Genomic DNA, 10,113 nt, shown 5'->3' on the forward strand with positions numbered 1-10,113 from the left:
ACATAACACCAGTTTCCTATTCTTTTATTGTCTACAGTGGTAAGTTTAATCTGATTCAATCTCAATAAATCTTATAAATCTCTCTGGATGTCTGTGCCTTTCCTTTTTCTGTTGTGTCAGAAACTGGACAGGAAGTCTTCCACGTCGACCGGGAGCCTGGACTCTGGTGGAGAGCCAAAGGAGAGATCACTGAAAGGAGAGAGTGCCCTGCAGAAGGTCCTGGTCATCCCAGGCAACACTTGCTGCTGTGACTGTGGCCAGCCAGACCCTCGCTGGGCTAGCATCAACCTGGGCATCACCCTCTGCATCCAGTGTTCTGGTATACACAGGTAAAGTACCACAGAGTGGCTTCTAATAATTCTTTCAATAATAAGAAACTAATTAGATATAATTTTCAAATTACAATGAGCAGAAGGTTTCAGGTCAATCCACATGCTGTCCAAGCTTCTAAATGCAAGCTCTTGATTTTGTAGTTCCCAGTTTCCACCTTGTGGCCAAAACCTGAACTTCACTCACATGAGTTAGAAATAGAATGATCGACAAGGATTTTAAACATTTGGCCTGTATAGCCCTATCACTGTAAAAACATGAGTCATGTCTTTTTAATGCTTCTTCTTCTGCAGGAGCCTCGGAGTGCATTTCTCCAAAGTTCGGTCTTTGACTTTAGATACATGGGAGCCTGAGCTGTTAAAGGTGAGTAAGATCAAACTAACGAATGTGAAGGTCACACTGAGAGTCTGACTTGGTTATCACTTCAGACTTTAACATTTGTTTTTTCAATGTCTGTGTAAATATTCCCATGAGTTTAATTACTAATTGTGTTGTACACATTTTACAGTTAATGTGTGAGCTGGGAAACGGAGTGATCAACCAGATCTATGAGGCCCGTCGAGAGGAGCTGGGAGCCAGAAAACCACATCCAGGAGATCCCAGGTACACTACCGGTGTAAAACTTGTTTGTATTTCAGACCAAATGGTCATAACAGAAAAGGTTTAACCTTTTGGGGGGAACAGTTTGGAGCAGATAAAGTCATCAAATTATAATCAGACAATCCTCCTTCATTCACTAACAAAATGCCTCTTCTCTCTGACAGACATGAGGTAGAGGCCTACATTAAAGCCAAATACGTGGAACGGCGTTTTGTCCGTCGGCCATCAGACGAGGAGCTTCGCAACAAAGTGGTTTCTCTGAGCAAACAGGAGAAGAGGCTGAGCAGCAGCTCAGAGCACCTTCCCCCCAGACCGCCACCGCCCACGCCAAAGCTCAGACCTGGTTCAAACGCCTCGGGACAATCAGGTTAGCAAGAAAAATCACAAACACAACAAATCTGTTATTTTGTGCTCTCGGAAACCCTTCCCCTTTATTCTAGTTGACGAGAAAATCCTTCAACATCCTGACCCGCGTGATTTACGGCATTCCGCTTATTCAATCAAACTCAACATAATATCTGAACACTACTTTTACTTTTTTCCCCATCAGTATCAATAGAACTTTTAGGGCATCTTCAGAAACATTACAACACATCTATTAAGTGAGCCAAACCAGTGTCATTTGTGATGCTTGCACCTTTTTCTGTGTCGTGCTTTGCAGTTTAGAAGTGTCCACTAATCGGCATATTGTCTGTTCTCTGTGAACAGCATATGTCTAAGCCCTCTCTGCCTCCAATGCTTCTTGTAGTCTGTCTCTTCCAGTGTCCACTTAGCTTGTAGTCTAACTATCTCTGCTTTCACCCCGCTCTCCCCTCCTCTCTTCCTCAATCTCTCTTTCGATCCTCCCCTGGCTGTTTTGTGCGTCTGTTCTAATCTCTGCCCCCTAACCCCCTCCACCACCCTGCAACCCGATTTAATACCCTTCACCCTTCCTATCTCCAAACTCCCATCATCCATAACGTAGCTGTTGCCAGCGGCTCGGGGGCCCGCCGCGACTCTCTCTTCTGTCCTGACGAGCTTGACTCGCTCTTCTCCTACTTTGACAACTCCTCCAAGCTCAGGAGCAGTAAGTAATGAACGCTGAGTGTTTCACCCGCTTCTCCTTCACCTCCTTTCATTTAATGTTCGCTGCTTTGGGGCTGTGGACTAACAACCCTCCATCCATCCTTCTGCTCCCTTCTCATCCAGTCCGTCTTTATTCCAACATCCAATCGTATAAGAAGAATTTGCAAAGGGAGACCATGTTTAATTTTCTCTGCGTGGGGGTGTTTATCTTACACGTGGTTTATTCTGTGTCTGGTGTCTGTCTCATCTTTCTTTTTTTATCAAGGGATGGTGATGAGTTGTTTCCATTGACTTTAGCTGGCCTTATGTGTAAATGTTCTGTTGAAAATAGTAGGATCACCTGCTGTTTCTGGTTTTCCCAGAAGATGAACATTAGCAGCTGTCAAAAGCAAGTAAAAAACATTTTTGTAAAGCACTTCTGAGGGTCTACTCAACGTTTGTGTGTCCCGGTCCTTCCAAATACTTTTTCTTAGCACCACAAAAAAATCAATCAGCATTAAGGTGTTCCTTTCATTTTATACACTTAGATCCATCCACGCCTTCTTCCACAGGTAGTGATTCAGACTCTTTTCGTTTTTACAGTAAAAAGTGCAGACAGCGGCATCCAGAACAGTGCTGATGGGAGCAGGGAGATGCTGGCCAACACCCCCTCCAATAACAGCCTGGCAGATGCAGGTAAGTCACATGCACAACACTCCTGCCTGCTGAAATCTTAAGCACTGCTGTACTTAAGATAAAAGCACAACATTTAAGGAAAATAGTGAGTACAAGAAGCAGTTTATTTATTCTTTACCACTGAAATACACATGCAGGAACTATGCTTGATGCTTTTGCTAAGATCAAGGGAGAATTATGGATGTGCAGCTGCCAATTTATGCGGAAGAGTTCATCAGTTTTTTAATAAATATAGTAAATTGATAATAATACATACAAAACTGTGTGGGAATAATATAATCATTTTCCCAGCCCAGAAGTTTTGGAGCTTGAGAAAACTGGCATTGCACTTCCAAAAAAGGCAAATGTACTTTTTGCACATGATTGCATCTATTTCTATGAAAACCTGAAAGAACGCATGTGGCGAGAGGTTTATAACTCCTGTATTACCTGACTCCAATGACTTTACTTGCATATTTCAGAAGCTGCTGAGTCTCCACCCATGCCCATGCCTGCCACGTTGCCTCCTCCGTCCCCTTGTAAGGAGGTGGTCTTCTACGAGCCTAAAGAGTACAGCCCAGGTCTGCAGCTCTACTGGGCCTCATGTGCACGCAGCCTGCCTGACATGGCAGAGGCTCTGGCCCATGGAGCCGAGGTCAACTGGGTCAACACCGAAGACGACAAGAGGACACCGCTAATCATGGCGGTGCAGGGGGTGAGAGTTTCTCCAGAGACTTCAGTCTTTCAGAGTGTAACCGTAACTCTGATAGATGAGCAAAGAAAGCATTGTCCATCATAGGAAACATGACGATCAAAAGTCGATTTAATGACTGTATTTTTTATATACAGGTATGCATAATTAGAAAAATCAACATTCAGCCAAGTGGAAATAAAGTTCCAACAAATAATTGCAAAGAGTAAAGAGAATAATTAGCCTTAAAGTTTCAGTGCAGTGGGAATAAGTTGAGTCTAAAGTTGCATATTAGGATGTGTAACTTTGATGTTTCATTCCAGGGGTCGCTGGTCACCTGTGAGTTTTTGCTCCAAAACGCAGCTAATGTGAACCAGCAGGATGCTCAGGGCCGAGGACCCCTTCACCACGCCACCATGCTGGGACATACGGGGTTCGTCATCAAGCTCTCATCAGCATTACCTTACCAAAATGTTATCAAGATTTGAAAGGGAATTTTGAGTGGGTTGCAACACAAGACCTGACCCAAGAAATCTCTGAAATGTGATCATCTTTTTTTCTCCTCCTTACAGGCAAGTGTGTTTATTTTTAAAAAGAGGAGCCAATCAAAACGCTGCAGACATCGATGAGAAAACACCTCTGATGATAGCGGTGGACGCGGCTAACGCAGACATTGTCACGCTGTGAGTGTAATTCTTTTCTGATTGTAATTTTCTGCGTGGAAAATAATAGCACAACCTGGATCTATATGAACATGTAAGGGATAAACAAAGTCTGAGAGGAGCGAACAAGAACCTGGTACACAGAGGAGAGGAGAGGAGAGGAGAAAGCTGAATACTGAGGTTACAGTTTGTCAGCATTAACTGAAAGTAACGGCTTCTCCACGAGATGTTACCTCTTAATCAGCTAACACGTCTTTATTTAATCCCACCTTGAATCTTTGGACGTTACTTTGACATTATTGTTCATTTTACTTAAAGAGCATTAAACCTGTAATTGAAAAGTCAGTGGTGTTTCATGGGTGAATGCATGTCTTTAACTCAGCTAATGTTTGACTTTCTGTGTCTCACTTCCTGTCCAGGTTGCGATTGGCCAAGATGAACGAGGAGATGCGAGAGGCGGAGGGGCCCTACAGTCAGTCAGGTCAATATAACACCAACAGCCCCACTGAGATGCAGTACAGAAAGTGCATGCAGGAGTTTATTAGCCTGCAGCTGGATGAAACTTAAACACTGTGTGATGTCATTATAACACCGCAGCAACAAACTGTAAAAACTAGATTCAGAACAAGAAACACCCGGTCTCAGTGTTGGGGGTCGGCTTACTACAAAACTGCAATTAACAGGACAATTTAGTATCAGAGGTATTGTTGGAAATTCCCAACTACTTTTTGATTGAGATACCTCCATAACTTTGATTTACTTGGTTAAAAGAGCGGAGCTTATCGCTGCTCCTGTTTCCTGCTGTACCGTGAGAGAAACCTCCAGGTGCTGGACCAGCTGCACCCTGATGTCGGCACATCATCAGTGTTTGACTGTATCAGAGTGACCAGGTTAAAGCCATCACCTGTGGACATTTCAAAAAGACTTCTGTTCCAAACTGGAACATCAGCATTTAAAGTGTAGATATAAAGAGAGCACAAAACCAGAAGAAACAGTGTCACTTTGTACGAGATACTCTGCCATTCTCCCTTTAAGAGTGTCCTCCAGCTGGCTCCCTTTGTTTACGAGGTGGTCAGTGATGAGATGTTTTCAATCAGTATTGTGTCTCTGTTATTACTCCCAGTATTTCAGCAAAAAAAAAAAAAAAAAAGATCTCGACCCAGTAACTGCCACCAGTATCCAGGGACACTCGGACCTCAAAGTTGCAGAAGTCTGGCAATAATTGTGACATTTGAATGACTTTTTTTTTTTTTTTTTTTTTTTTAAACTTGTGTATCAGTGTGGAGAGGTACAGCGTGTGTCTACAGATCTCAATGTTTTATTTAAAAATTGACCTGTGGGATTTCTTTTACTGCACATTCCTCCTAATGGTTATGCAACTACTGTCTTCACAGCCTGTTTACTTTGTTCAACTGTTTGGATGTTCAAACTTAATGCATCTTGATGTTGTTACATGCCTGATCAGAAAAACGTCTATTTTAGAGCAGTTCTCTTTTCTAAAGATAAACAAAGGAGCCATATACTGACTATACTAAATGTAAATGTTGTAAATGACGTGCATCATGTAGATTGCTTTATAGTCTGACAGAATCAGCCGGGTTAGGAGTGACTGGTTGCACAGGAGCGAGAGCCACGAGGGGCTCTTTGCTCACGTCTTTGTGTTTTTTTTGTTCTGATCGTGTGATAGTGACTTCGTGTTATGGCAATATTGTGTCTCAGATATTAGTCGTTTCAATGTGCATCGTCCGTAATCATGGGGAGTCCTGAATTGTAAGATGGCGAAGGCTTGTTAGTGCCATCCTGTTGATGGTACTGAATGTTTGTGGCTTTTCACTCCGAGGATGATACATCATCAAGCAACAAGTGCAATAGTATAAACAAATGTAACCATGTATACATCTTTATCACGTAGTGCTCCTAGCTAATGTTGAACTTGATAATATGTGAGCTTTACAAAACAGTAGAGTCGAGTCTGAGAGTGTGACGTTTGATGAGTGTACAGATAGTGAATGAATTATAGAAACAAACCCCGACTTTCATCTCTTCGCTCCACTTCACGCAGCCTCACATCCTCCGAGGGCACCGAAGCACTTTGATTCAAATCTTCTGTCTTCTTCACTTTCACCTTTTTTGTTAATAACGCAGCACGTCCCGGTGCTGCTGAGGCAATAAGAGAGGGTTCGAATGTCTGGCTTTTGTGGGGGATGCGTTCAGTAGTTTGGGGCAGAGATAAGTGATTGTGTTGGCACGTGCATTTTTTACAGTAGATGATGCCTCAGATTGTAAGAAAAAAGGGATTTGCGTGTCCACCACAGGAAGGAGGGGGGGGCGGTGTTGAAGAATTGAGCATCTTATGTTGAGGGCTAGACATGCTGCTTTTTAAGTAGCCAGACTATTTTTAGCCTGAATACTGCTTTTTTTTTTTTTTTTTTTTTTTTAAGTACATTGGGAATGTTTGGACCTGAATGACACAGAATGACACTTAACTTGTCCTAAATGTCTCTATGTATTCTTTGTTTCTTTAGCATGTGCAGTGGTTGATGGTAGAACAGAAACTCTGATCATGAGAGGAGAAGAAGGTTTAAAGGAGCGGAGTCTGAAGTATCTGATCCAAATGTAGTGTTGGTTTTATTATGAAAGGATTTGTTAGCTGTCGGCATACTTGACAGTCTCTTCATCAGCGTGTCCAATAAGTTGATGAGTGAATGAACTGTCAAAGAGATTTTTTTAAGATTAATGTGTGAGAGGAAAAGCGAGCTCATCACCTCCCTCCACCTTTTCTTAGAATCTGCAGTTTTATTCGAGTGTTTCATGGAGAGCAGGAGAGCGCCGCTGCTCAGCCTGCACGTTGCTCTCTGGTTTTTGTTAGAATGTAAACATTGATTTTTTTTAAAATATTTAGAGATTACTATTTTTTTGGCCATCTTTTTGATATTTTTTTTGATGAATGTTGTTTTTTCCCTCCTGTAGTTTTCAAAAGTTTGATTCACAAACGTTAAGAAGTCGGCTGTGACCGACCTCTCTGGTGTTAGAGGAAGCTGTCGTCTCTTTCACAACACACTCTTCTTCTCTTTCGTACTTTATTTTTGCTTGTCTTCTGTCACTCTCCTCCCCAGAGTTTGTGCCTTTCTTCTGTTCTCTTCAGTTTCTTTGGGGGTGCTGAGGCCAACACAACTGTATTTTTGTACATCAACTCCTGCACTTTAAACACAATACAGTTGTTATCAAAAACATACCTCTGTGGGCTTGTCTTTTATTTCTGACTCGATCTCTGTTTGCTTGGGAAAAAACCCTTTTGGCGGTTTTTGCTTTTACTGTTAATGCTCTTTGTTTTCTGCCTCTGCATTGATCTGTTTCATATTTCAAGCCTCGCTGACACTCTGACAGGTATGGCCCACTTTTTCTTTTCCATTCTTGTGCTGATGAATCTGTCGCTGTGCATGGGCACTTCTCTGTGGGTATTTGTATCTTTCTGTACACTTGCATATTAATCGCACATAAATCTGTTTGTATGAATAAGTCTAAATCATCCCAGTCAGATGTCATCGGATGTTTGTGCTGTAGTTTTATCTGCTAGTGGGATCTGTCTTTGACTTTTCTGAGTTGTTCTTGTTGAGGTCTGTTTAAATCAAGCTGCCTGTTTCCAGATCAAGTTGATCTTTTTTCTAAATTATATGAACCATCCTGACAGAAGTTGAGCTACTTTCCCTCATTCAGATAGTTCAGTTTAAATGTATTTATTTCTGAGGAATAAATTGAGGAAAAAAAAGAAGTGATCTGCAAATATTAGGAAGCGTGGCTCTGACTGTACAGCGTCTTATTCTTGTGTCCGTGTTTCTCTTACAGGAGACGAAACCTATCAGGACATTTTCCAGGATTTTACTCACATGGCCTCAAACGACCCGGATAAGCTGAACCGCTACCAGCAGTACGATCCACAAAGACCCTGACACAACAACAACTACTCCGTCCACTAGCACTCAGAGACAATGTCTACTCAACCAGACGGAGACAAAATGACGTCTGGAAGAATGTCCTCCCCTCTTTCCCTCCACACCAGTGATGATCAGAGCTGGTTTGTGCGGCCGCAGCTGGACTCAAGTCATCAACACATTTCAAATGGAAAAAAAGCTCTCTGTCATCAAATTGTATTAATTGACCTTGTGGGCTGTGATCAGCCTGTGGATGCATTTCATTCATGTTTCGGGGAACTTGTGTGAACAGCAAACCTCCATTTCTTCAAACCAAAGCTGAGCTTCCCTGTTGATTGTGATTGGTACAGTGTTGGAGCCTTTAAAAGGTGCAAAGCCATGAAAAAAATTCAATGATTCATTGAATGTAGAGTTGCCTTCAAGGCTGTCTCTTACTTTAACTGTCAAGTTTTGTCACACTTCTTGATAGAAGAAGTTTTAAAGAAGTGTTTTTATAAATATAAACACCTAATTTTACTGCATCAGATCTGTACACATGTTAGTGGACTGTAAAATCCTATATTTACATTTTTTTTAAATACTTCAACTTTACAGCAGAATTCAACAAATGCACTCGCAACAGGGTTCTTTTATTTGTTGCTTTAGCACTCTCTTCAGTGTATACTTAGTAGTACGCTTTAAGTCCTTTGAACGGACCCCTTTGTCCTGAATCACCACTGATGTTTGCCAGTTTGATGTTAAGTTTCTGATTTGTTAAACAATGTACAGTAATGATAAAAGTCAATATGTTATCTCTGCTTCTGTAATGTTAAATAGCATTTTAGGATTCGTTAAGGTTAGTTCTTTTCCATCAAGGTTCTCTGAATGATTTGTATTGTCCATGTCGTCACCACAGCAGCATCTGCAGAACATCTGTGAGGCCAAGGAGCTGTTGAGCATTGTTGTTGGGTTAAGTCTCATGCTGGTATAAGACTCAACGGAGCCTCACGCTGCTGTGGGCACTTCAAGTGTTCATGTGGCCTTTTGAGTCCCATAGATTTTAGAGTGACCCTGAAAAACACAATGACCCTGTACTTTTCAGGCAGTGTGTTCCTTCTTTGGTTGAATTTGTAGGGAATAATCCCTATAAAATCTGCCCAGTTCAAGTTAAACCGAGTGATGTTTGTTTTAATATTGGAAACATACTGTAGTTACAGCAAGTGTGGATTCAAACCCAGGCATCACTCATTTTGCAGCTTCTTTGTCAACGGAATGGAAATCAGTCTTTTCTTTTAACAACAGAAACTGTATGGATAAACGATCAACACCATATGCACTGTGAACCACGGATAAGTTCTGCAGCAGATAACCAAAAAGAATGATTTCAAAGTGTCTGGACACTTTCTTTGTTTCTGTGCAAGTTAACTTTCTTAGGAATTTGTTTCAGACAAATTCAGAGTTCAACATTTTCTAGATCAGTTTACAAAATGTCCTTAAAGCGAGAAATATTTCCACAAATGTCTTTCAATCTTTAAAATGTGAGCTGTCAAAAAACATCACATCTCATAAAGTTATACCTAAGTGAATGCACCATCGTATAATTCATGAACTGTTCAAAGCTACACGTGAATTGTGCACATTTCATGACACTTAAGGAAAGCAGTTTGACCTTAAAAAACATGAAGCCTCATCGCAACATGGGATACAATTCTTGTACATTTTTGAGTATCTTGTACATTTTGTACAGATGTTTGAAACTCTCCAGAGCAAGTGAAGTATAAAGTTAGTGGTACTTGAATCATTTATACGCTTCTGTAAATGCTGTTCTTTGTATCCTTCAGTGATTTTTATCTCATTTTATATTGTCCATCATTACACCAGTATACATGTCATGTATATTCTACCTGTAATATGTCAACATAAACGTCAATACATATGGACTGATGATTTATTAGGTGTGTAATTTCTTTCTTTCTTTTTTTAAATAGAACTATTTTCTTAGTCAAAATGTCTTTGAGTTTATTTGACCTTCAGATAAATCATGCCTTGATTATTGTACTCAGGAATTCCAACGGTATGCTCTCAATAATTAACATTTTAATTTAAGGCTTCTCGTTTCCTGGTCAGCACTTCGTTCCTCCATTGTTTCAGCTTGTTGGGCGCATAGATATATAAAAACACTAGACTCGTGCAGGATTCT

General features: G+C 41.0%; 1 protein-coding gene across 4 annotated transcripts in view; it reads left to right on the plus strand.

The window, feature by feature from the left end:
• The window catches only part of LOC306828404 (arf-GAP with coiled-coil, ANK repeat and PH domain-containing protein 2-like), a 42,657-nt gene extending 32,793 nt beyond the window's left edge, over positions 1 to 9,864 (plus strand). For 2 of the 4 annotated variants that reach the window (XM_079350864.1, XM_079350865.1), the window contains 11 exons: positions 121 to 329; positions 624 to 693; positions 839 to 933; positions 1,095 to 1,297; positions 1,895 to 1,996; positions 2,578 to 2,670; positions 3,132 to 3,364; positions 3,664 to 3,773; positions 3,913 to 4,023; positions 4,422 to 4,483; positions 7,849 to 9,864. In XM_079350864.1, coding sequence (XP_079206990.1) covers positions 121 to 329; positions 624 to 693; positions 839 to 933; positions 1,095 to 1,297; positions 1,895 to 1,996; positions 2,578 to 2,670; positions 3,132 to 3,364; positions 3,664 to 3,773; positions 3,913 to 4,023; positions 4,422 to 4,483; positions 7,849 to 7,952 — 1,392 coding nt within the window. In that variant the 3' untranslated portion in view covers positions 7,953 to 9,864. The remainder of the gene's footprint in view (positions 1 to 120; positions 330 to 623; positions 694 to 838; positions 934 to 1,094; positions 1,298 to 1,894; positions 1,997 to 2,577; positions 2,671 to 3,131; positions 3,365 to 3,663; positions 3,774 to 3,912; positions 4,024 to 4,421; positions 4,484 to 7,848) is intronic. The other 2 variants (XM_079350866.1, XM_079350867.1) reach the window with 1 other exon arrangement.
• The last annotated feature ends 249 nt before the right edge of the window (positions 9,865 to 10,113 follow it).

Source organism: Symphodus melops (assembly GCF_947650265.1).
Source record: "Symphodus melops genome assembly, chromosome: 8".
In the NCBI taxonomy this organism is placed as follows: domain Eukaryota; kingdom Metazoa; phylum Chordata; class Actinopteri; order Labriformes; family Labridae; genus Symphodus; species Symphodus melops.